Consider the following 26,532-nt stretch of genomic DNA (forward strand, 5'->3'; position numbering starts at 1 on the left):
ATAATTTATTACTTTGATGGGTAGCACTTTACATTACCACAGGATAATGTGGTAATAACATGGTAACAAGTTCTAATTACTCAACATGAAGACTTCATTTTGCCCAGTTATCCCTTCATTTAAATGTAATCATTCTAGTTACAGGGTTACACATCACGTCTGTAATAGAGGGGTAACAATATCATGTTATTACAACTTTTGACATTTGCCAGGATTGTATTCATTAGGCAGAACAAAGCGCTAATACTTTTGACTGTGGTGTGCCCTAATTAATACAACCCAGTATTGTATGTAGCTGGTACCTGGGAGTCGTGCAGCTGGTTGTGGAAGCGTTGAATGAGGTCGTTCAGCTCATCGTTCAGCTCCGAGGTGATGCTCAGCCCTGACACACTGCCTGTGTTCTCTGTCGGCACTGAAACACACACACAACAAATTAAATAAGGTTACGTGTGTGTGTGTAGCTACCAGCTCTGCATATGCGCCGTGTGTCCAGTGTGTGTTTACTCCTCTGCATGCGCGCCCTCTCTCTATGTGGCCCGTGTCTCACCGGTGTCAGCCATGGTTTGTGTGGCTTGCTGGGAGCTGTGCTGCATGGTCAGTAGTGCTGCCTGACGGCCCTGTAGAGCCCTGAGCTGCTCCTGCTGCTCCAGCATCTTCTTCAGGAGCTCATGCTGCTTCTTCAAGTTCTCCAGCTCCTCCTTCTGGTCACTGCGGCCTGCAATACGGCCCTGTTGGAGACACGCACATAAGAAATCTCCAGCACAAGCAGAACTGGTTGTGCGTCAAATGCTGACAGCGCAGACTTCCTGGTGTTACACCGGCAATGGAAGGGATGGAGAGAAGGAGGGAGGGAGAAGGAGGGAGGGAGAGAAGGAGGGATGGAGTGGGATGATGAGGGAGGGATGGCAGCAATAAAATTAGCCTTGGTCTGCTTGGGTGACTACTTCTAGAAGAAGTGTCTTACTATCTGGTAGCAGCATATCAGATGATCTCGTTTGTGACCAATCCAAACTCTATAAAACAAAACTAGCAGGATGAGTTGGTTGTCAGAACTAGAGGAAGGGCTACTTACGGTGGCATTGGAGGCGTCCGAGGAGCGCACCTCGATGTTGAGGGTGGTGCTCTCTGGCAATGAGCCTGAACCCACGGCCGAGTCCAGTGTTCCCGCCTCGTCCTCCTCATTCTCCCTCGCCTACAGAAGAGGTGGCGGTCAGTAAAATAGTAGGCACGGACTGCAAGCACGGTCTCCCTCTTTAGCCCGAACTATGATACTATGGACACTGAGGGTGTAGTGGCTATGGGAACACAGGTCTTCAACCGTTTCCTTCCCTTTCTCCACCTCACTTTCAATGTAATACTTGAACAGTGGTTGGGGAAAAAGTTGCTATACAACAATGGAAATAGTCATAACTACTCGCACATAAATGCCGGAGGGGGGTAACCTATGTAATATTGATGGCAAAATGCGCTGACAGCAAGATCAAATGACACGTGCCATCCAGCAGTTCAGAAGCAATGTGTGTCATGTCCTAGATTTGTCTGCCAAATGGAACAAGATACACAACTGTCTTGCCGGCGTTTCAGACGCCTTGGCATTAAAAATACATGACCAGGGTGCAGTGAAATGTTCCCCCAAGCACAACACCTTGAACTATCAACAGCAATGTGAGAAAGAAGCAGTGGACTGCAGGCTTCTTTAACAGAGAAAAGCCCAAGGCTGCCGTATCTTGTTTTTACTATAAATACCATAGTGAATTCAAACTTAAAGTCTCTCGAAAGCAGCCCCCTTCATCCTTAAATGACAGAAGGATGGAAAGAGAAAAATAAAGACACACAGATCAAGCCAAAGACAGAGAAAAGAGAAAAACAGAGAGACAGTGAGAAAGCCGTGATAAGCCAGCGTACTGTACTGACCAGCATCTTCTGCAGGAAGCGGAGGTAGGACCTCTCCTGCTCCTTGAGGTGGGCGATGAGGTGGGTGAGGCGCTCCACGTTGGCCGGGATGTCGTTCTTCTCCACCAGGTCATCCCTCATGGAGCTGGCTTTGCCGATATACTCCCGGATCTGAACTAACTTGCTCACCACCTGATAGGGACACCAGAGTGTGTAAGGGTGTGTGAGAGACAGGGTGTTTATGAGATAGTGGCACAGCAGAGAGAGAGCATGTGTGCGTGCATGTCTGAGAGTGTAAATGATAGAGAGAGCGAGACAGAGAAATGGTGTGAGAGAGCGTGGATACCAGTCCGCTCACTGCAGACTGAGCTAAACGAGGGCAGAACTCACTTGGGAACCTGCGGTGGTGGCATATTTTTAAATTGCCCTAAATAAGCACTGGTTTCATCATCATCTTGCCTGCCTAGTCTCCAATCCTTGTTCTACCATTTATTTTCTTACAAGATCGAGAGCACAGCATGCCATGTGACCGTTTGCAGACAGCACAGGACGATCAGTTCAGCGCAAACTTGAGTGGTGAAAATGCTGTTCCAAGGTATGCTATTTATATAGATGTGTTCAAAATGTGTTACTGAGTAAGACAAATTTACAAGTTTTTCCTCTATGTACCCACAACTAAACTAACTTTGTTGTAAGCATTGTCCTATGTTTGTTCTATTTTAATTAAGTATTGAAACTACAAACTTCAATAATTTGCATTGTGCAATAAGTGGCTGATCAAACAAAACAGACTACATACAGAGAGTATAAAATGTGAATAAAAAAAGTGCCTAGACGTTACCTACCTGGCTACTGTCGATGCTGAGCTCTCCTCTCCCATCCTCCCTAGAGGGAAGGAGCCCTCGCTCGGCCCTTCTACCTAGCCTGGGGGTGTCATTGCTGGGCAGGGAGGGGGTGAACGCTTCCCTGAGACCAAGACCCAGGCCAGGGCTCTGCTTCTTGGCTGTGGCGGCGACGGAGGGGGTTGCGGGGGCCGAGGCGGAGGGCGCCTCCCGGCTCTTGTTGGTGTTGACGTGCAGCGGCAGGAATTTGAAGGGCTTTTTGTTTTCCGCAGCCAGCTCGCGCTGATTGTTGGCTGCTGTGACACGACCCTGGGAGTCGCTGCCCACGCTCCTCTGGGAAAAGAGAGAGCGAGGGATGTATCATAACCTGGCTTCCAGACTAAATTACAGTACTCTGAAACAGAACAATGCAGCAGAACCTCTGCGATATAAAAAGATGGAAAGAAGGTTCTTTGGAACATTGAATAGTTTTTAAAAAACTTTCACATTCGTAAAGACAACACACCAATAAAAGTGTGCGTTTTTACATGAACAGTACCCTTTCACAACATCTTCGGTGAACACATTTCTGGATTAAATATGACCCCCCTCCAGACACCAACCCCCAACAATCACAGACGAATACTCCAAGAAGAAATGCTTAGTTAAGAAAGCTCTAGGGAGAATCCTCTCACCTCGTCTAGATCAGTGAAGTTGATCCTCTGCCGGAGACGGTCCAGCTCGGCCTGGTCAGGCACCGACATCTGGGTGGTGTACTTGACGTGGGGGAAGGAGTGAGGGGTGTTTGTCCTTCTCCGCCCCGTGCCAGGTGTGGACTCCGGGGAGATGTCATTGGTCAGCCGGCTCTCCGCCACGCCGCCGGCTGAGAATTTCTTCCGGTTCTTCTCCGTCGAGCGGTTGGCCTTCTTCTGCTGGATGCCCCAGTCCTGAGAGGGGACAGGAAGCTTTCAAAAAGGGGTGTAGGGTGAAGTTATCCCTAAACACTGATCTTGGGTCAGTTTTGCATTTCCCCACCACAAATGGTTCAGGTTGGGATTGAGGGTGGGGAAGCTGATCCTTGACATTTACCTAGGGGAAACGTCACCCTGGAGCTTTAAAAAAGGACAGAAGGTCATAACCACATATGCATGCGTTTTATGTAATACCATGTACTGTATAATGCTGTACTTGCTTGATGATAAGCACATCATGGTTCCCCAAAAGGGACACATTACAATAAACTTGTAATATACTATTTCAAATCCATGTCTCGCTTTGGTCAGCATTGTAGGTAGACTGACAGACTCTAGAGCTAGACAGTGAGGGAGCTGAATCCTTACTAAAGCTTTCGAGTACCACAGCAAGAGTCATAATACCCATAAAACCTAGCGGCCAAACAGGGAAATGGTTCCAATAGTTTTTCCACCATTCATTTTTCCCCATAAAGGATTTTAGAAAAACTTCATATAAGGGCTGTATATTGTGTAGATGAATGGTGGGGAAATTGGAACCATTTCCCTGACCTCAAGGTTTTATGGGTATTATAACACCTCCACCGTGGGGCTATATGCACAAACTCATGCAATCAAAGATCTTAGTTACTTTCGCAAATCTCCAGTTAGGATTTAACCTTTTAGTGTCCATTCTCAATGGTCCCAAATGTCACCCCATTCCAGTAGTGCCCTACTTTCGACCAGGACCCATAGGGCTCTGGTCAAAAGTAGTGCATTGCGCTACATAGGGAATAAGGTTGCCTTTGGGACGCAGCCATTGTCTCTCTCGTCTACTCTGTACCATGTTGTTGAGCCTGTCCTCTAGGCTGCTGCCATTGGTAACGGTCCAGTTGTGCAGCTCCTGATCCTCTGCGCAGTCGTCAAAAGGAGTGCCCCCTGTCGCCATGTCCTCCTCCGCGCCGCACCTGTTGGGTTGTTGACATGCATTGTCAGTGAACACTCTAGAACGGCTTTGGACTGGAGACAAAAGCATGTACACACACAGTAGGTCTCTTTCATACTGGCATACTGTACACAACTCATTCACTCACCAGGGTTTCCGCTTGCGGGTAATTGCCAGCTTTTGGACAATAACAAAGTGAAAAAACGATAAAAATCGTTGCCAGCCAAATTGACCAGGAGAAGAAAAAAAACACCCCAGTGCAAAATAATGCTTTTTTATTAATTGATGGAAATACAGTTGTCACCAACCGGTCGATCGACCTCCAATGAATTCCTAGTCAATCGCTAAAACATTTCTGTAAAAAACCCAATGATAAAGCACTGTGTTCCTATTTATTTATAGGTCTCGGGCTGACGGCGGTAGGTGCACCCAATTCACCTGCCCTACGCGCCGGGTAGGCGAACTGTTGCCATTTTATGTGTCTGAAGGTAGAAACTGCCTTCCCTAGGGCCCAGAGAGCAAATCAAGTGCACTACAGGCCTACCGATGGCCAATCGGATGGCTCAGATTAGCATCTCTGCAGTATCGTCGCATGCATAAAAGAAAAAGCTACAGCAAAGTAGATACTGTGAGATTAAAACCCAGACTAGACAAACTGTCAACGAATACAGCAAAGAGCTGCTTTTTATATGAATGAGTTCATTTTAAAGTTCTTACTCAGCACTGTCAACACTTTTATAGGCCATGAAATGCAGGTTCCTATTTCCACTCAGCCCTACAACTAGCAGTGCAGCAGTAATGAATGAGTAGGAAAGTGGATCTATAGGCATGCGTCATTATTAGCAGCTTGGGTCTTTTTTAATACAGAGGAATATTTCACTTTCTCTGTCCATAGGAGTAACATGAATTTGTGCACGAGGCAGAAATAATGTGGTGTGACTCAAGTTTCACTATCAGCTGGAAGACGGTGTCCATTTTTTGGTCAGTGGAGGAAAGGGAGAGCGGAGGGATGTTGAGAGGCGGACGCTCAGTCTGCTGCCCTCTCCTTTGCTGAGACTGACCATCAGATGCAGGCACCATCTGCCCAGTAAAATTCAAATTAAAAGCTAATTATTAAAAACATATGCTCACTCAGATGTGTCTCACAAGTAATACATCAATGGCTCTATTACCGGTGTGATCATATAGCCTACCTCAAATTTTGAAATATTTATATATTTTTTTAAATGGCCCGAACAACAATGCGTTGACAGAGCAATTCAAGCAAACCTAATATGCAGTGACAATGTTTTGGGCCAATAGTTTACTGCACAAACCTAATTGTTCTAGAGTTTTTCCCTGTTAACACTATCAACGTTTCCCTTTACTGTGGAAATTGTGATTGAATCAACACAATATTATCCATTTTCAATGCAACATAACAAAACAAAAAACTATGCAAGAGATTGTTGTAGGCAGAACACGTCGGATTAGGATTCTATTGCATTGACACACTACTCAGCCCATACCTGGTGCGGCAGGTAGCCTAGTGGTTAGAGCGTTAGGCAAGTAACCAAAGGGTTACTAGATCAAATCCCCGAGCTGACAAGGTAAAAATCTGCCGTTCTGCCACTGAACAAGGCAGTTAACCCACTCTTCCTAGCCCTTCATTTAAAAAAATAAAATAAAATTCTTAACAGACTTGACTAGTTAAATAAAAATACTCCATACAGACTGGTGCAGCATAAACAATCTGAGCTAGACATCTTTGAAAAGCGAGTCAGTTAAAGAGCTTTGTCTTAAAAGGGGCAGTGTTGTATTTTGAGACTGGCTACTTAGCTTATTCAAGCCCATAGGCAGAGGGTAGCATAATTTCTGATTCTCTGTAATAATGGTATGACAATAATAATGTATTTTATTTTGTAAAGTGGCTTCTTAGATCAAACAGCATTTTCAGTCACCTTGTCTGAAGGACAAGTTGATGAACAGGTTATTGTCACGCCCTGTATGTTTTTTCAAAAGTCTCATGGAATGTAAACCTACATTGAACACCACACATTGGCTGCTACTGTAGGCTGAAAGATAGAACAGCTATTTCAATGCTAAAATTTTATGAGGTGCATTTTCTTCATTGTTTTTGATGGTAGGTCACTCTGGTAGGTCTACATTATGATCAAATAGCCACAGTAGCCTACATACTACTGTTCAAACTAACTTAAAGCAGGTAGAGCCTCAGTGTTCAGAGTAAATGCACACTGGAAGTTGCACAGAATTTTTACAACTTTCAAGTTCGAGCTCAGCAGACCTGAAATTTGTTCAGTGCCGGAAAAAAAATATAGAAGGAACCTGGGTCGTAATGTATAATTTCTTACCTGCGCACAGAGCCTATTTTGAGCGGAATATCGCTTGTCAGACAGTGCTGCGCAGCAGCTCCTCAACTCATTGCTGCTTAAGTAAAACATGTACTTTTATAAGACCAGTCATTGGGCAACAATTCTGAAAGCAGTCACCTGAAAACAGTTGATGGCCACGATTAAAAAGAGCTACTACTTTTATTTCTCAACTGGCAATTGCAACATGCCTCCCAATCAAGTGCAACGGTAGGCATGCTATCAGCACGTCACCCACCAGTTTGCTCGCAGCAGTATGCATTTTGCAAACAAACTTACAAACAATTTTAACCTAAACGTTTTTACTTCATATTATGGGGCATGTCTTACCTTGCTTCAAAGCGGCCTAGGAAAAATCTGACCATAGAAACACAGAAGCAATTATTTTATAGACTTCCTCATATGCCATTTAACCCGGCATCTCTCCTGTGGGTTCTCATACAAACTTTATTTCGTTGTCCAGAAGCCAAAATCCCAGTTATATTAGCAACCTAAGTTTAACAGAGATTTATCTCTGTCACATATGGAACCGCTGGCATCAGGTGTGATGTTTGGAATGGTGTTGTTTTACCACAAATTGCATTTTGACAAATGTTTGAAAATAATGCTTTAGTGTCTGCTTCATTACAGGAGTTGGGTGTTCTGTTAAAATGAATATCAAAATCAACATTTCTGTCATTCTTAGCACCATGGGTGGACGTTGTAATGGGTCATGCACACAACGCATAACATTATGGGTCAGGTACATTTTTCAAATTGACAGCAAATTAAAATCTTTCAGGTCACGTTGTCTGCCACCAGATTTTCCTAATGGAAACCCTGACACACACACTTCAAAACAAACAAGGAAACCAATATACAGAGGTGTGTTTCCAAAGTAGCTACACCGTTATGACATTAACAGAGTGCATGATTCTAGAGGTGTTTGTTGCTTTCAGAAACAGCCTCCAGTCAGAAACAGTGCCTTGTTTGGAGGAATGTTCCTGCAACTAAGCAACAGTCAACATTCACAGACCTTTCCCTAAGTATGACAAGTATTACAGTAAACTAAACCATAACATGAGGCATAACGTTAATAATCCAAAACACCATAGTTAGCTACAAACCATTGTATGACTTATTTATGACACAGCTAAATAATACAACTGTACCGATATCAATAACGTTACCTTACCTATCGATTACGTACCTGTGTGGTGTATTCAGTTACCCACTATTCATTTGTTGGTTTGCTTTTGGAGAAATCGCGGACTGATTAAGGATTTCTTGCTGACTAACAGTTTCCCAACAAAAGGCACTGTTTAGTCAAGAGGGATTAGCGTTAAACCAGCGTTGTAGACCGCTAGAATTCCCGGTAAAGTTTCCGAAATTCCCTCCACTTCAGCGAGTTCGAGGGAGCCAACTGTCACTAGCAACAACTAACGAGCCCCCCTCTGAGAACTTCTAGCTAACGTAAAAGAATAATGGGGACAAAAACCGTCATCAATATACACTCCAATAGCCTATCGATGCGGTGTATTCATCATTTGGGATACCAATGGGGCTATGCAAATCTAAACTACTTTACATTTGGTTTTGTCACTGTTTGGCAACATGAAGTTGCACGCCATGGTAACGCATGAGCCCTCCCCTTCCCCGCGAAAACTGGGGGTGAAATTCCGACAATGGAAAATACATTGAGGGCTAACTAACGTTACAATTGTTGCATTCACTGCCCTTTGAAAGTTTGAAAAATGGATGTTCAAAACAAAAGCTAATGTTAAATTCGGAGAGGAAAGTACTGTCACTATCTAGTAGGAATTACATTTAGCTAGGATTTACAATACCTTGCAGACACTTGCGTAGGTAACGTCAACTTGCTAGTAACGTTAGCTAACGTGACCTATCTAGCTAGCTAGCTGGCTAACTAAAAACAAACAAGATTTCACGGCCCGACAAGATTGCATGCCTAGATAGCTAGCTGCCTAGTTAGTTATTGTTGGCTATAATAGTTTCAAAATAAGCACACGTTAAATACATTAGCTAATGTCTCCTCGAAAATACAGCACCAACCTAGTTTTGTTTTGGGAAAGGAGGTAGGTAGCTAGCTAGCGAACTGCGTGATGATGCTACGTTAGCTAGCTGGTGGTGAACTAGCCACTTGCCTTGGCTAATAAAAGTAGTGGAAAGAAATGAATTACCTCAGTGAGTTTTTGAGAAATTATCGTAACACTTTATGGTCAACGGCTCATTCTAAGAGCCAGGAGAAGACTGTGTCTCAATAAATACAAATAAGTCGTTTCGGTGTTGTTGATGAATCCCCTCAGTCAATGTACACTTATCGGCCCAGTGTCAGCCATTATATTCCCTGTTCAAGGAGGCGGAATGATATAAAATTGTAGTGCTACTCGCACAAGAGCCCTCATCAATACTGTTATGTTTTTCCTCAAATGCACACACACACACATGTAAATAGTATATCAAAGTGAGTGTAATTGTGTACAATATTTTTGACAAAATGTACAGGCAATGGCACCCTTATTGAATAAGGTACTATTTAGGCTCTCGGATGGTTTTAACTAACGTTACGTTGCAATAATGTCAGTGTTTTGCCTAAAAGTTGCATTTTGAACAGATCGAGTTTATTTCAATTTAATCAAATTGGCCAATGACTTACAGTATTCACTCACACTAGTGTCATGGAAATCTGTAAATGTTCAAACTGTTACAAGCTCTAATTATATGATAAACAAACAGGCCCCTTTGTGAATCAATAGAACCTACCCTTATCATCTGAGCTGAAAGTTTGCCACGCACAGACACATAAAAACACAATAAATCCCTATAATCTATATTAATAATACATTTAGACTGTAGAGAAGTATAAAAAAAAAAAACACCGCAAGATCTGCTTAAGTTTACAGAATGATGTGCCCGACCACCAATTTACAACGGCACTCTTTGCTACAACTCCATCCAGCTAGAGGCTCGCCGTCCGATGAAAAACACAACAGAACACGACAACGCAGAAATATATTTGGAGGCGAGCATACATCAGTGGAGGCGAGTTTGTTTTGATGTTGAATATTCGTTGTTGGGACGAAAGCAAACTAGACTGCATTATTTACTTGTTTTTATTTTATTTGCGGATAGCAATAAGCATGTGTTTAGTGATGTGTTTAGCATGTGTTTAGTGAGTCCGCCAGACTCAAGTAGGGATGACAAGGGATGTTCTCTTGATAAATGTGTGAATTAGACCATTTGCCTGTCCTGCTAAGCATTCAAAATGTAACGCGTACCTTTGGGTCTCAGGGACAATGTATGGAGAAATAATTTTATTTGGGAATGTAGTGAAGTTAAAGGTAAAATTGGCAATATATAAATAGTAAAGTAAGGTGCAAAGACCCCCAAAAACGACTTAAGTAAAAATACTTGAAAGTACTACTTAAGTGCTTTACACCACTGCTAATGTTAGCTGAAGTTTGTAGTGACTGTTTAAAATCAACTGAACCATAAATTACAGTTTCTCTTGGCCCATAGACTATTTTCAGGGTGAGGAACCATCTAACATCAAGTTGTAACATAGTGAATACAGAATGACACAGTAGCATCTTCTCTCTGTTATTTTATACCCAATATAATTGTTTGTATTTCAACGGTAGCTGTACAGCCTCGTCATTCATCTGAACTATTACTATATACTGGAAATACATTATTATATTGATTCCGTTTACATCACACTCACAATAAAACCCTTCAAATTTGCTTTTGTATCTATCCCAGATCAAAACACCATCCAGCGGGCGGCGCTGTTATCTATTTCTGGGCTCGCCACCCGCTGAAAACACAAAGGAGGAAGGCAATGCAAACAATTCTGGAAGTCGAGGCGAGTTTGTTTTGAATTGAATGCCGACCAATCAGTCCTCTGAAAATGGCCAAAGTACAGTCTTTGAGTGTGTTTGCTAGTGAGCGTTTAACAGTGGCTGCAGTAGAGATTTTGGGAGTAATAGAGAAAGTGGTAGCGAGTTACAAGGAGGAGATTTCCCAATTTAAAGAGGAGAATGACCAGCTAGGGAGACTGCTGCGGATCACACCCGAAATAAAACGATGTAGAATAGACCCCGCCAGTTCTCACTCACTGTCTCTGAGGAAGAGGACTCCCCCCAGGACCAGTCAGGATGTAGGGCAGCTTCAGGGACGCAAGGCTGACGTCATAGAGTTCATATTCACTCCCCCCTGTATGAAAACTTATCAGGAGGATCAACTTCAGTCCTTGACTCTTCTCCAAATGGTGGAGTAAAGAGAGAGTGACTCTAAATCAGTGAATCTCAAACCTTTTGTCACTGTGACCCACCTTGACAATCCCTGTGACCCTCCAGATAATCAAGACAATGCCTCTAGCCACAGATCAGCCCAATTGGATCCCAACACACCATTGAAGAAACCCAGCACCACTTTTTTTTTTAAACTCACACTGGGAAAAAAATGGAATTGCAAGGGGACCTTGAACAGGCACATACAGACTCATACAGGAGAGAAACCCTTTAGCTGTGGTTACTGCGAGAAGAGCTTCAATCGCAAGGGGACCTTAAATTAGCATATAAAGACTCATACAGGAGATTAACCATTTAGCTGTGGTGACTGTGGGACAAGCTTCAATCAAAAGGTTTCTCTTAACAGGCATGTACTGACTCACACAGGGGAGAAATAATTTGTTTGTGGTGACTGCGGGAAAAGTTTCAGACAGAAGGTTAGCCTTAACAGGCATATATGGGCTCATACAGGAGAGAAACCATGTAGCTGTGGTAACTGTGGGAAAAGCTTCAAGCATAAGGTAGAGACCTAACCAAACATACTCTGATTCACACAGGAGAGAAGCCATTTAGCTGTGATGACTGTGGGAAAAGTTTCAACAAGAAGGGGAACCTAGCTGTATATTTACTGACACACACAGGAGAAAAAAACATTTAACTGTGGTGACTGCGGGAAAAGCTTCATACTCAAGGAAAACCTACCTGCGCATATGCATACTCATAAAGGTACCGGAGAGAAACCATTTCGCTGTGGTGACTGTGGGATAAGCTTCAAACACTAATTGAACATGGACAGTAATAAACTCAGCAAAAAAAGACACATCCTCTCACTGTCAACTGCGTTTATTCTCAGCAAACTTAACATGTGTAAATATGTGTATGAACATAACAAGATTCAACAACTGAGACATAAACTGAACAAGTTCCACAGATGTGATTAAACAGAAATGGAATAATGTGTCCCTGAACAAAGGGGGGGAGGGGTCAAAATCAAAAGTAACAGTCAGTATCTGGTGTGGCCACCAGCTGCATTAAGTACTGCAGTGCATCTCCTCCTCATGGACTGCACCAGATTTGCCAGTTCTTGCTGGGAGATGTTACCCCACTCTTCCACCAAGGAACCTGCAAGTTCCCGGACATTTCTGGGGTGGAATGGCCCTAGCCCTCACCCTCCGATCCAACAGGTCCCAGACGTGCTCAATGGGATTGAGATCCGGGCTCTTCGCTGGCCATGGCAGAACACTAACATTCCTGTCTGGCAGGAAACCACGCACAGAATGAGCAGTATGGCTGGTGGCTGTGTCATGCTGGAGGGTCATGTCAGGATGAGCCTGCAGGAAGGGTACCACATGAGGGAGGAGGATGTCTTCCCTTTAACGCACAACGTTGAGATTGCCTGCAATGACAACAAGCTCAGTCCGATGATGCTGTGACACACCACCCCAGACCATGACGGACCCTCCACCTCCAAATCGATCCCGCTCCAGAGTACAGGTCTCGGTGTAACGCTCATTCCTTCGACGATAAATGCGAATCCGACCATCACCCCTGGTGAGACAAAACCGCGACTTGAGAGAGCAATTTTTGCCAGTCCTGTCTGGTCCAGTGACGGTGGGTTTGTGCCCATAGGCGACGTTGTTGCCGGTGATGTCTGGTGAAAATCTGCCTTACAACAGGCCTACAAGCCCTCAGTCCAGCCTCTCTCAGCCTATTGCGGACAATCTGAGCACTGATGGAGGGATTGTGTGTTCCTGGTGTAACTCGGGCAGTTGTTGTTGCCATCCTGTACCTGTCCCGCAGGTGTGTAGTTCGGCTGTACCGACTCTGTGCAAGTGTTGTTACACGTGGTCTGCCACTGTGAGGACGATCAGCTGTCCGTCTTGTCTCCCTGTAGCGCTGTCTTAGGCATCTCACAGTACAGACATGGAAATGTATTGCCCTGGCCACATCTGCAGTACTCATGCCTCCTTGCAGCATGCATAAGGCACGTTCATGCAGATGAGCAGGGACCCTGGGCATCTTCCTTTTGGTGTTTTTCAGAATCAGTAGAAGTTTTCATAACTGTGACCTTAATTGCCTACTGTCTGTAAGCTGTTAGTATCTTAATGACCGTTCCACAGGTGCATGTTCATTAATTGTTTATGGTTCATTGAACAAGCATGGGAAACAGTGTTTAAACCCTTTACAATGAAGATCTGTGAAGTTATTTGGATTTTTCCAAATTATCTTTGAAAGACAGGGTCCTGAAAAAGGGACGTTACTTTTTTATTTGAGTTGATATAGAACATCCACAAAGAAAGAAAACAGAACAAAATTGGAAAAAATAAAGACAATGAAGACAGAGATCACGGAGATGGACGGAGATGGACGGAGATGGACAACTCTGTTAGGAAAGCAAAGCAACTCTGGATCATTCATGTTGTAGGTTTAAGATAAATATACTGTATGTGTGATTCATTTACTTTTGTAAAATGAGTTTGATTTCATTTCATGACCAAAGAGTACAGGGAAAAACCAGTCCTGATCTGTGAGGAAACGCACACTGCTGTTGTTCAAAGTATGTTGATGTTTTCACCTTATTAGAAACAGGAATTCCTGGTTGTTTTTGTCTCTCATGGAAATGAGAGAATGGCAAAACTGATGTTATCAATACATTAAACATGTTATAATTTTCAGGGTGGAAAAAGGGGAAATGAACTAATTAACCAATCATTGATTCAATTACCTGATTACCAACAGCTGTGGTAGTGCACTCCCTGGGGGTCAACCGGGAATGGAGTGAGGAACACTGTTCTTTTATGTTCTCTCGGGTCCTGATGGATTTGATAATGATGGAAACTCCCTCCAGCCAATGCTAACACCAACCCAATGCTTTGAAATCTATTACGGGCATTGTTCAAGTGCACACTTTGGGAGAAGTGTGGAGAATTGGGACGCAAACAACAGGAGAATCTCAATTGGTTGTACTTGACTCCTCATGTTCTCACCTCCATCCTCTCTTCGCCTCCTGAGGAGAGGCGAATTACGTTTACATAGGAGGATCCCCCCAAATTTGTAAAGTGTTCCAAACAAATGTAGCTCGTTGTGCAATACATTTTATAGATAAAATGACAAGTAGCGTTTTTTAAATGTGTGCATGCTTTTCTCCTTAGAAAAACAACAGCTGATTCTAAGGGGGTGTGGCAGATTTTAAAACACTTCCACTCTAGCCGCTGGGAGGATACTCATGAGTATTTTTGGCGGGAGGAGGCTATCGAGTGGAGGACACTCTTCCGTTTGCCTACTAACGACTTGACACAGGCCTTTTTCCTGTTTGGACAAAAGTCCGTCCTTCGCCCTCTCTCCTCAGTGACCTGGAAACCAATGAGTGGTCAAGGAGTGTCAATTTCCTAGTAGGCAAACGGAAGGTCCTCACCTCCTCTTGGAGAGGAAGCACGTGTATCCTGAAATCTGCAACACCCCCTTTGAATTAGGTATTTTTTTCTTGAATGAGAAAAGCTTGCAAACATTTAAAAACAATATCCTTTCATCTGTAAAATATTTTGCACAACTAGCTAAATTTGTTTTTATCACTTTATACATTTATTTTGGGATTCCATCCTGTAAACATAATTTGCCTGATGACGCGCGATTGGAGTCTCATTTCATACAAGCACATTTTCGTCCACTTTCTCCCTCCTCACCGCTTCTCCTTGATTACCTTTTACCTTTTTCAAACGGATGCCAGAGAGGACGGAAGAGAGAGGATGCAGGAGTTGAGCAAATCTAATTGAGAAAAGCACACTCTCCTTGACCACTTATCATTGAGGGAGTTTGATTAAGCTACTCCGAGTTGAACCGGGCTATGGCCTGTCACATGACCGGGTGAATCCAGTGAAGGTGGGTGTGCCCTGCTCAAATAGAACAGTAATCCACTCCACTGTCATATTGCCAACAATGCAGCATGGTGCATCGTTCAGAAACATCCAGCAACCCTAGATTTGTATCGGGGCTATATCTTGTGGAAGGATAAATTAGTATGAATAAATTCGTCAAAATAAAATTTTTAATGCTAATATGTCAATCATTATTTGAAAATGTTGGTATCCGTTGTATAAAAGTGACAATGCTCGAGAAGCCGGTGTTTGGAGGATATAGTGGCACTACTGTTGTTATATTGGCTTCGAGGTTATCAACATATTTAAATAATGATTGACATATTTGCATTACATTTAATGCAAATGTGTCAATCATTATTGAGAATGTATCCTTTCACAAGATATAGCCCGATACAAATCTTGGGTTGCTACCCAAGCCGGCTGGTCGTTCGTTCTATCGGTTTGGTTGCTAGAAACACGACCCAGTCGTTTAGTCTATTCTGTATCTATGGACCCAGTCGTTAGTATGTCAATGGAACATTTAGAACGGTCTGGCAATGTTCTTATCCTGTGCTTGCTAGCTAGCCAACTACGGTTAATTTACAGTCGCGTCAAAAAGTGCAGCCAGGATAACAGCAAAGTAGCTGCCTTTGCATTTGTTTAAGCTGTTTTCTAGAGACATTTCTAGTGACATCCATAACAATGAGCTAATGAGGTGCAATTTCGCCTGTTATAGAAAATTTGCTCACTCGATCTAAACAGGACTCTAAGAGGAGCTAGCCAACAACACAGCAAACACAATCACTTGCAACTGAAGCTGGAAAGAAACCTCCGCTGTTGAAAACGAAATGTTAGTCTAAAAGAAATGTGAGATAATGTCTAGATGCTTTTTATAGGTGAAGATCAAGTTTATAAATTACTTAGCTGGGCTGATGAGACAGTGGATTGCACAGTCAGATGGAACAGAGTAAATAGGCATTTTAACGTCATAGATTTAGCCGGTGGTAACTTGTGGAATATACACCGGCTGGAACGCGGTTTTATCCAGCATTCAGAATTAGAACAACCCGTTGTATTAATTCCATTATATTGATTATTTTAAATATTTTACACTCGCCATATCAACCTTTAAACAATATGTTTTATCTCTCCAGCTCATAAGACTATCTAGCTAGGGGCGCTGTTTTCTTTTTTGGGGACTAGCCAACCGCTGACAAACAGAAAAGAAAACACAGAAGTAGAATTAGTGGGGAGATTGTTTTGATTTTGCACATGGCACATTCTTTGCGTGGGTTTCGACGCAGTGAACTGAATCCCGAACGCTCAGTCCTCTGACAATGGCTAAACTAGAGTCTGAGTGTATTTATTATTGAGCGTTGCAGTGGAGATTTTTGACGTAGTAGAGAACGTGGTAGAGGTGTATCGGGAAGAGATTTCCAGATCGAAACAGGAGAATGATCGGCTTCAGAGACTGCTGCGGGTCACACAGGAGATTAAACTACGTAGAATAGACTCCCTCCAGTTATCTCTCGCTGTCTCTGAGGGGGAGGAGGTTATAGCTGAGCAGGAGTGGAGCCCCAGTCTGCGGCGGGAGGACACAGCGCCCACACAGATTAAAGAGGAGCAGGAGGAAATGAGGACCAGTCAGGAGGTAGGGCAGCTTCAGGGACAAGAGGCTGACATCATAGAGTTCATGTTCACCCCCCTGTGTGAATAGTGAATGTGATCTTCCCCAAACCCAGACTGGGGGACAGAGGGAATGACTCTAAGCTGTTGGATCGCAAAACTTTGAGGAAAACAAAAAAAACAGCACCAGACTGTGGCAAATGCTTTACTCTGGTTGGCCGAATGAAGATGCACTCGAGGATTCATTCAGGGTCGAAACCATTTAGCTGTGGAGACTGGGAACAGCTTTAAGCTGAAAGGAGAACTAACCAAACAAATATTTGTTCACACAGAAGTGAAACCATTTAATTGTGGTGACTGTGGAAAAAGCTTCAATCGCAAGGTTAGCCTTAACAAGCATGTACTGCTTGTCCACAAAGACAGAAAACAGAACGAAAATGGAAAGGTGACTGCGGGAAAAGTTTCACTCGCAGGCAGACCTTGAACGAACATAAAATGATACACACAGGAGAAAAATATGGGAAAGGCATCAATCGCAAGGAGACCCTCAATGATCATATCCAGAATCATACAGGAGAAAACCCGTTTAGCTGTGGCGACTGCGGGAAAAGCTTCAATAGGAAGAGGAACCTAACTTCTCATTTACTGACTCACACAGAAGAGAAACCATTTAGCTGTGTTGACTGTGGGAAAAGCTTCAAGCAAAAGAGTGACTTAACCAAACATATAATGATTCACATGGAAGAGAAACCATTTAAATGTGGAGAATGTTGGAAAAAGCTTAAATTACAAGGTTAACCTCAACAGACATATACTGTTCATCCACAAAGAAAGAAAACAGGAAGATAGTGGAAAGAAGAAATACAATTAAGATAGATCTTCTGTCAGGAGATGAGAATAAGAAGCAGGATATGGACAAAACTGTTAAGAAAGCAAAGTAACTCTAAATCATTCTTCTTGTAGGTGGGTCGTTCCGCAAAATAAGTGCTGTTGATATTTTAAAGCCTCTTACATTAAATTAAGTATTGTTTAATATAACCTAGACCATATGGAAAAATCTATAAATCAAAATTATTATATGAAGAAAGACTTACTAAAGTGCCAAAATTCTGCATTTTAACATATGTCCCTCTTTGCGTCCTCTGTGACTTGTAGTAATATTTTAACCCACTTAACCCCAACAATTCTTAAAGTCTTCACCATCATTGTAAAGATTTTTATTAGTGATTAATTTTAAGGTAAAAAACAACCTGTCCCTCTTTTTAAGGTCAACCCTGTTATGTTTTAATATGGTGTGACTATTCCTTTTAAAAAAAATGTTTTTTCAAAAGAGACATTGAATATCTAATAATCAAATCATAGTGTAAATGCATCACAGGGGGATTTATGGCTGTTACTTTATTTGGCACCTAATAGGCACTTACTGTAGTATTTCTTTATTAACCTCTTGGGATGGGAACGTTTTTTTAAAATAGATTGACGTACCCATGTGTCAATCTAATTATCATTTAAAAATTCCCCATCAAAATCTGTCTGTTTAAACTAGAGATATCTGTATTTTGTGCATGGGCTGCGTTTCCTACCGCATCCGCCGATGTCGGCCCTCCGCATCTGTGGTGGAAGGTGATGTTTGTCAGACCAGGAGACATCCCAAAAATCTTTCTTCTCACAAGAACGCCTGTAGCATCCAAACCAATATGACCTCTGTATGGAAAGATGAGACTCTCATGAACATGATGGTGTTTTGCTCTATGACCCCCACAAGTGTCATGGGACTCCTCTGAAGGTAACCTGGTACTGGGATGAAAAATGAATGGAACTTCCATGTCAAAGGTATACGGGTAATTAAACCCCAACTTTTTTTATGAGCTTTCTTGTATCTCTCAGATATAGGACAGACACTTCAAAAACATACCTCCTTTTGATTTCTTTTTGGACTGTTTTTCCATGTAAGAATCTGTTATTCAATGTGTTTCTATGGGCTAATATCAGTAAGGCCAAATTAAGTGTTCCATCAAATAATTAAAAAAATATACTGAACAAAATTTTAAACACAACATTTTACTCAGTTACAGTACATATAAGAAACTCAGTCAATTTAAATAAATACATTTGGTCCTAATCTATGGATTTCACATGACTGGGCAGGGGTGCATCCATGGGTGGGCCTGGGAGGGCATAGGCCCACCCACTTGGGAGCCAGGGCCACCCACCTGGGAGTAAGAATGAGTTTTTCCTCACAAAACGACTCCTTAGTTTCATCAGCTGTCTGGGTGGCTGGTCTCAGACGATCCCGCAGGCGAAGAAGCCCGATGTGGACTTCCTGGGCTGGCGTGGTTACATGTGGTCTGCGGTTGTGAGGCCTGTTGGACGTACTGCCAAATACTCTAAATTGACGTTGGAGGCAACTTATAATATAGAAATGAACATTCAATTCTCTGGCAACAGCTATGGTGAACATTCCTCAACATACCAATTGCATGCTCCCTCAAAACTGTGGCACTGTGTTGCGTGACAAAACTGTACATTTTAGAGTGGCAATTTATTGTCCCCAGCACAAGGTGCACCTGTGTGATGATCATGCTGTTTAATCACCTTCTTGATATGCCACACCTGTCAGGTGGATGGATTATATTGGCGAAGGAGAAATGCTCACTAACAGGGATGAAAACTAATGTGTGCACAAAATGAGAGAAATAAGCTTTCTGTGCGTATGGAACATTTTGGGGATCTTTAATTTCACATCGTTAAACATGGGACCAACACTTTACATGTTGCGTATACATTTTTGTTCAGTATATACCTTATATTTTGTTAGATAAAAGAGTCCTAAAAGTCTAAATGAAATAGCCAAATTATCCTTGGTATGACCATCTTAAAATAATTCCATATGTTAGCTTAGTAGAAAACCCAGCCCGGGCCCTTAGACTTTAGTTAAAGTTACTGAAATAAAACTAATCTTGGTCAGCTAGCAACTTGCGTGAGTCTGCAAACACAAAATTGCAGGGATAGAAAAGTTTGTTAGGTTTTCCATGTTGGCTCCATCTCCAGCGCTGGTTGTGTGACTCTTACACCCGGGCCTTTAGACTTTAGGGGGTTAAAATTAGGTTACACCACTCAAAAGGCACCTAATTGGTGGAATGACCCAAGTTTCAGAGAAATGGATATGTGATTAATTTACTTTTGTTGAACATTATTCTATGTAAATCATTTTCATTTTATTTGATTAATGATATAATGGTCAAACAGTACAGTACAGTCTGTTGTTCAAAGTATGGTGTTGATGTGGTGAGACTGATGTTACACATGTATAACTACAGTTTCCTAGTTCCGACTAGTGTGGCAATAACTATTGCAGGTGAAATTGTTGGGGGAAAATAACAAAAAAAGTGGCAGAATGTGAAACATCTAAAACCAAGGCCTTTTGTAAAAATAAAAACATTCACAATTGCCTACAACGCATAATGGATGGGGAATATCGAAGACATGATGTCATACCCATGCCTAATATACATTTCTAAGAATGTAAAGATTTTGAATTTGACCATCAGATTATGTGTACGATGCCTCTGTCTTTATGACCTTGGCCTGGGGAGAAAGTCTTAAGAGGATCCAGTCTGCTCCAGGAGTTAATCCAGCTCCAGGTTACGGATGATACTTGGGGCCAAAAGCACCTCTGTGATGATCATGTTGGGTCACGTAGATCCTGTCCAACACCAGGTCTGACTGCAGGCTGATGATGATCCGGTCTATGTTGCTGTTGTCATTGTGTCCTGTGTGGTTTTCGCTAACATAATCCATCAGGTTCTCAGACCCTGGGGCATTCAGATTGCGCACTTCGTAGTACGGTAAGCCCTGGTCTGGTAGCAGTTGGTTGTCGATCAAACGCCTTCTTCTTAGGGTTGCGCTCTGTCACCATCGCACTGTCGTTGTTGAATGTGACATAGTCGTGGGAGAACCAGTGAAGGAGTTGAAGCCTGTGTCTGGGTCGGGGTATACCAAAGCCAGACGATTGGTTATGATTTACTCTAGAAAGGAGGGAGTGCAAGGTGGAAAAGGTAGAAAGATGGAGAGAGAGAAAGAGAATAAAAGTGTGTTTGCTTATCAAAAAGTACGAGCTAAACATATATTTAACTGGTCCAAGAGAAAGAGGACACGCACTTTTCTGTCATTGTCTCTTTACAGAGGTGTCCTTGATAAAAATGGTTTTCATCCTCTTCTCGACACGACAGAAACACACTAACTAGAGGTGGACTTCACCCTCATGGTCTCTTTGCTGTTCTGCCTATGTTGCCTTCAATGGGAATCTGAACAATAAAATTGCTATAATCAAAGGTGTGGGCAACGGTAGGACAGTCAAGTTGCATCTGGCCGTAAAACTAGAGGAGCAGTGTCGTTTCTCGGGACCATGCGTGGAGGCCAGGAGAGTACCGACTCAGGTTTACACACCTGAAGGCAGCAGGCCCACAGGGTCAGGGAAGGGTGGGTACCCCAAGTCATATGGCTGAGACCCTAGCAGGCAGGGTTACAGATATATTTAGTCACCAATAGATTACAGATGCATTTAGTCACATCAAATAGATTACAGATACATTTAGTCACATCAATAGATTACAGATGCATTTAGTCACATCAATAGATTACAGATGCATTTAGTCACATCAATAGATTACAGACAACATGTAATGTTGTTGTTTTGTGTTACCTGTAATACTAAACAGTATGTACAGTATGTATGTTATCCACGCCAAGCTCTGTGTCCTCCCTGTTAGATGAATGTGGTGGAAAAGGTTGGTTCCCCTACCGCTTTTTTGAGGAGGGGACCATCGTCATTAGATGTCTGGGGCATGGGTTAACCATCAAGCGACTTATCTTTTGGAAACAAACAGCTGGAAGACATATTAGTAGGTGTAAATGAATTATATATTTGTCTCATTCTATCTTGTTATTGTTCAATTTTCCCATTAAATTATTCATTGAGATAACTGAATAGATATTGTAGGCTGGCCCAGCCCCTGAAATGACTCTTAACAATTGCATGCAAGATGTTTAATTGTGTGAAAATACGTTTTTTTCACCTTTATTTAACCAGGTAGGCCAGTTGAGAACAAGTTGTCATTTACAACTAAGTGAAGCGCTGTTCAATAATAGATATTTGTAGATTGAAGTTGCTCTTTTGGTAAAGGGGTTAATCTCACTCTCCCTCTCTGATCATGTGTAAAATAAGTACGTGATAATGCCCTAGAAGCCAGTGTTTGGAGGATATATTGGCACGGGTGTTAGGCCCGAGACGAACACTGGCTTCTCGGCCATTATCACTTTTATACAACGGGTTACCAACATATTCAAATAATGATTGACATATTTTCATTAAAAATGTTATATTGATTACTTTATTCATACCATTTCATCCTTCCACAAGATATAGTCCCAACAAAAATCTAGGGTTGCTACCCAAGGTGGCTGGTCGTTCATTCTATCGGTTCGGTTGCCAGAGACATGATCTATGGATGCGACCCAGTCGTTCGTTATAAATGTTCCATTGCCATACTGGCTGGCAACGTTCTTATCCCGTGTTGCTAGCTAGTGTTAGGATTTATGTTTATGCACTATAGCCGGGTAGCATATAGGTTGAAAATGAATGTTGGTTTGTTACACACACACACACAAAACAGAGGGGTGTGTGTGTGTAGGTGTGTAAGGACTGATCACCACAGGCCATAAAAGCTGTGGACAGTCTGGAGAGGGGAGGGGTGCATCACTCTGGGCCAACCAGGATGGTGAAGAGACTGTTCAGTACCATATTAGGAATTGTTTGGGTGAAGAATCATTGGGGACACAGGACGGAGGTGCTCTACCCAGCAACCAGATGTGGACAAAGGAACGCGCCAAGGGGCTTGGACAAAGGGCCAGCAAAGGGGGGCAAAGTCTAAACCAAGCCCAGCCTCTACTGTGATAGGCCAACTGGACACGTTGAGAATAAAATTGTCATAGTATAAAAACTACTATGTGAGTACATTCCACAGTTCTCTGATCTACCCTGCGCGGAGATACAGTGAACCCGTATATACGAAAATTGCATTTACCATTTATCGTTTGAGTTTAATTAAAATACTTAAAATATATTCGGTGACTATGAATCACATTTTGTCCTGATGCCAGATTTGAACTGACGCAAATCTCTTTCACTAGCCAACAACAGCTAACTTACAGTCAGGTCAAACAGTGCAGCCAGAATAACAGCAGTAGCTTCCTTTGCATTTGTTTACGCTGTTTTCTAGTGACATTTATTTGGATACATCCATAACAATGAGCTAATGAGGCGCGATTTCGCTTGTCATAGAAAATGAGCTCTCTCGTCAGGAAACTGTTGTTCAGAGGAGCTAGCCAACAACACAGCTAACAAAATCACTTCAAACTGAAGCTGGAAAGACTGCAAACTAGCTGCACTTTGTTTCGTTTGACCTTTTTTCAATTGACATTCTTTGAATATATCCATTAAAATTGTGCTAGCTGATTCATGATCTCGACTGGCTGAGAAACGCTGCCTGCCTGTCTGTCTGTCTCGTCCCGGCTCCCGACACGTTCATTACTATGGGACAGCTGGAGATCGAATTTGAATATTGAAACATTGTTGCAAATGTCGGAGAGAAAGACAGCAAGGTTTATACAAATCTCCTTATACAAATCTCAAAGTGGTAGTCTAAAATAAATGTGAGATAATGTCTAGATGCTTTTTATAGTGGAGATCAAGTTTATAAATTGCCTTGCTGGGCTGATGAGACAGTGTATTGCACAGTCAGATGGAACAGAGTAAATAGGCATTTTAATGTCATAGATTTAGCCAGTTGTAACTTGGGCCACTGTAAGTCCTAAATTGTAGTGAGAACATTATGTAATATGTTTAAGGGGTGTTTCATGATTGTGATTCCAAAACCAAAATGTCAAAATGTTTCAGTGCTTAGGAAATATAATGGTTCGAATACACCTACGCTTTCTCTGAAGAACTAAAACTCCCTGTTTCACATTTTAATTTTTAAATGTTTTATTTAAACTTTATTTAACTAGACAAGTCCGTTAAGAACAAATTCTTATTTACAATGACGGCCTACACCGGCCAAACCCGGACGACGCTGGGCCAATTGTGCGCCGCCCTATGGGACTTCCAATCACGGCAGGTAGTGATACAGCCTGGAATCGAACCAGGGTGTCTGTAGTGACGCCTCAAACACTGAGATGCAGTGCCTTAGACCGCTGCACCACTCGGGAGCCCACGTTGATTCACGTCCAGCGGCGGCGACAAAAAATGGCGCTGAAATTGTAGTTCTAACCGCTTCTGTGGTTTGTTTAGAATAATTATATAACATTTACTTTTGATACTTAAGTATATTTAATACCAAATACTTTTAGACTTTTACTCAAGTAGTATTTTACTGGGTGACTTTCCCTTTTAGTAATTTTCTATTAACGTATCTCTTTACCTTTAACTCAAGTATGACAATTGGGTACTTTTTCCACCACTGGTTATTTTATGCCCAATATTTTGTATTTGAACGGTATCTCTTTCTTAGCCTTATGTTTAAATTTATATTACTGTATAACGGATATATCATATTTTACATGAGCATACTCACATTTCAGTTGAATGCATTCAACATAGTAACCTTCCAACCAAATGTTTGTTCTTATCTATCCCAGCTTACAACTGCTGGGGGCGCTGTTATCTGTTTTGGGACTCAACCGCTGGCAAACACAAACGAAGAATACAACACGGAAGTAGAATTGATCATTGTTTTGTTTTTGTAGAAGGCACCTGGCGTAGACGCATTGAACTGAATACCGAACACTCAGTCCTCTGAAATGGCTAAACTACAGTCTTTGAGTGTGTTTATTAGCGAGCGTTTATTGGTGGCTGCAGTGGAGATTTTTGACGTCGTAGAGAAAGTGGTAAAGGAGTATCGGGAAGAGATTTCCCAATCTCAACAGGAGAATGACCGGCTTCAGAGACTGCTGAGGATCACACCCGAGATAAAACTATGTGGAATAGACTCCCACCAGTTCTTGCTCGCTGTCTCTGGTGAGGAGGTTACCTGTGAGCAGGAGAGCCCCAGTCTGGGACAGGAGGACCCAGAGCCCACACAGATTAAAGAGGAACAGGAGGAAATCAGGACCAGTCAGGATGTAGGGCAGCTTCAAGGGCTGAAGGCTGACATCATAGAGTTTATATTCACTCCTCCTGGTGTGAAAAGTGAATGCGATCAGGTGGATCAACTTAAGTCCTTGACTCTTTCCCAGATGTTGGAGTACAGAGAGAGTGACTCTAAACCAATGAATCTAAAACCTTTTGTCAGTGTAACCCACCTTGACAATCCCTGTGACCCTCCAGATAGTCAAGACAATGCATCCAGCCACAGCTCAGCCGCAAGCAGCGATCCAGTAGGACTTTACGTCAGCCCACCATTGGATACCAACACACCATTGAAGAAACCCAGCACTAAACCCAGCACCACATCTAAAAAACACAAGGGCACCCTAAATGAGCATATAAAGACTCATACTGGAGAGAAACCATTTAGCTGTGGACATTGCGGTATAATCTTCAATCACAAGGGGACTTTTCACAGGCATATTCTGACTCATACACGAGAGACATTATTTAACTGTGGTGACTGTGGGGAAAGTTTCAAGGAGAAGGGAGACCTAACCAAACATATAATGATTCACACAGAAGAGAAACCTTTAAGCTGTGGCGATTGCGGAAAATGCTTCAGACACAGGGGACATCTGAACAGGCACATACAGACTCACACACGAGAAACATTATTTAACTGTGGTGACTGCGGGAAACACTTCAATCGCATAGAGCACTTGAACGTGCATACATTGACTCACACAGGAGAGAAACCATTTAGCTGTGGTGACTGTGGAGAAAGCTTCCGACACAAATATAGGCTTAAAAAGCATATACTGACTCACACAGGAGAGACTTTATTTCATTGTTCTGACTGCGGGAAAAGCTTCAGACATAAAGTGAACCTGAATAGTCATATGCTGGTGTTCCACAAAGAAAGAAATCAGGATGAAAGTGGAAAGAAGCAAGAAAATTAAGACTTAAGACAGATATTCTGTCAGGAGATGGGAATAAAAGTAGTGGGGGGTTGGGGTGGTGATGGGTTGGGTAGGAGGGTTGGGGGTCATGGTCTCTGCTTTCCCAGGAGGTGGGGTGGCTCTTTTAAAAAAATATATATATCCCATTGTTGAAATATCCATGCATTTATCTAATCATATCTGGGAATTGATTTGTAATCAAAACAAACAAAAAATAATAATTCCCAAAATAAAGTTAGATTTTTTTTAAATAAAGTTAATCTCACGTGGACAGATTCACGTAAACATAACTGGTACCATAGAATCTGTCGGAAAGGAATGGGATGGGTTGGACAACTAGCAGCAGTAGTTCCGGTGTTTGTGTTTGTCCTCGTTGGTTATTTGGACAAATCACAATTTCGCAGGTGTTAGCATCTTTCGAATTTCGGCCCGTAACTTGAAAAAAGAGGTTGGAGCTCCTTGTTCCATTTCCGCTCCTCGTTCTAGCGTCTCTTCTCTTAACACGTATGGACCCAGACCTTAATCGAGCAGCTGACCAATTACGTGAGACTTTAGTTCTGGGTTAAAAGAAATTATCATAAAAAAAATCAACTCTGGTTATTATTACCCCAGTAAATTCTCTGAAAGGATGTTAATTATCCTCTGAACTCTGAATAATAGCCCACCTGGT

The 26,532-nt window shown here is 42.4% G+C and overlaps 2 protein-coding genes and 1 pseudogene across 12 annotated transcripts in view; 2 read left to right on the plus strand and 1 right to left on the minus strand.

Annotated features, from left to right (window-relative positions):
- Positions 1 to 9,933, minus strand: part of pcm1 (pericentriolar material 1) — a 42,110-nt gene extending 32,177 nt beyond the window's left edge. For 8 of the 11 annotated variants that reach the window (XM_023979619.2, XM_023979611.2, XM_023979612.2 and 5 more), the window contains exons 1-8: positions 9,160 to 9,339; positions 4,509 to 4,632; positions 3,410 to 3,661; positions 2,739 to 3,068; positions 1,915 to 2,085; positions 1,073 to 1,192; positions 548 to 728; positions 303 to 412 (exon numbers count right to left, since the gene is read on the minus strand). In XM_023979619.2, the coding sequence (XP_023835387.1) occupies positions 303 to 412; positions 548 to 728; positions 1,073 to 1,192; positions 1,915 to 2,085; positions 2,739 to 3,068; positions 3,410 to 3,661; positions 4,509 to 4,613 (1,269 nt within the window). In that variant the 5' untranslated portion in view covers positions 4,614 to 4,632; positions 9,160 to 9,339. Of the gene's footprint in view, positions 1 to 302; positions 413 to 547; positions 729 to 1,072; positions 1,193 to 1,914; positions 2,086 to 2,738; positions 3,069 to 3,409; positions 3,662 to 4,508; positions 4,633 to 4,758; positions 4,830 to 8,168; positions 8,880 to 9,159; positions 9,340 to 9,742 lie in introns of those variants that run through there. The other 3 variants (XM_023979610.2, XM_023979608.2, XM_023979609.2) reach the window with 3 other exon arrangements.
- Positions 9,934 to 10,889: 956 nt separating this feature from the next.
- LOC139023637 (gastrula zinc finger protein XlCGF8.2DB-like) lies at positions 10,890 to 12,138 on the plus strand (annotated as a pseudogene).
- Positions 12,139 to 24,564: 12,426 nt separating this feature from the next.
- On the plus strand, positions 24,565 to 25,947 carry LOC139023627 (zinc finger protein 2-like). The gene has a single exon (XM_070437130.1). The coding sequence runs from the start codon at positions 24,615 to 24,617 to the stop codon at positions 25,860 to 25,862; it is 1,248 nt and encodes a 415-aa protein (XP_070293231.1). The 5' UTR covers positions 24,565 to 24,614; the 3' UTR covers positions 25,863 to 25,947.
- Positions 25,948 to 26,532: the final 585 nt, after the last annotated feature.

The sequence above is a fragment of the Salvelinus sp. IW2-2015 genome, linkage group LG34 (genome assembly GCF_002910315.2).
Source record: "Salvelinus sp. IW2-2015 linkage group LG34, ASM291031v2, whole genome shotgun sequence".
Classification (NCBI taxonomy): Eukaryota; Metazoa; Chordata; class Actinopteri; order Salmoniformes; family Salmonidae; genus Salvelinus; species Salvelinus sp. IW2-2015.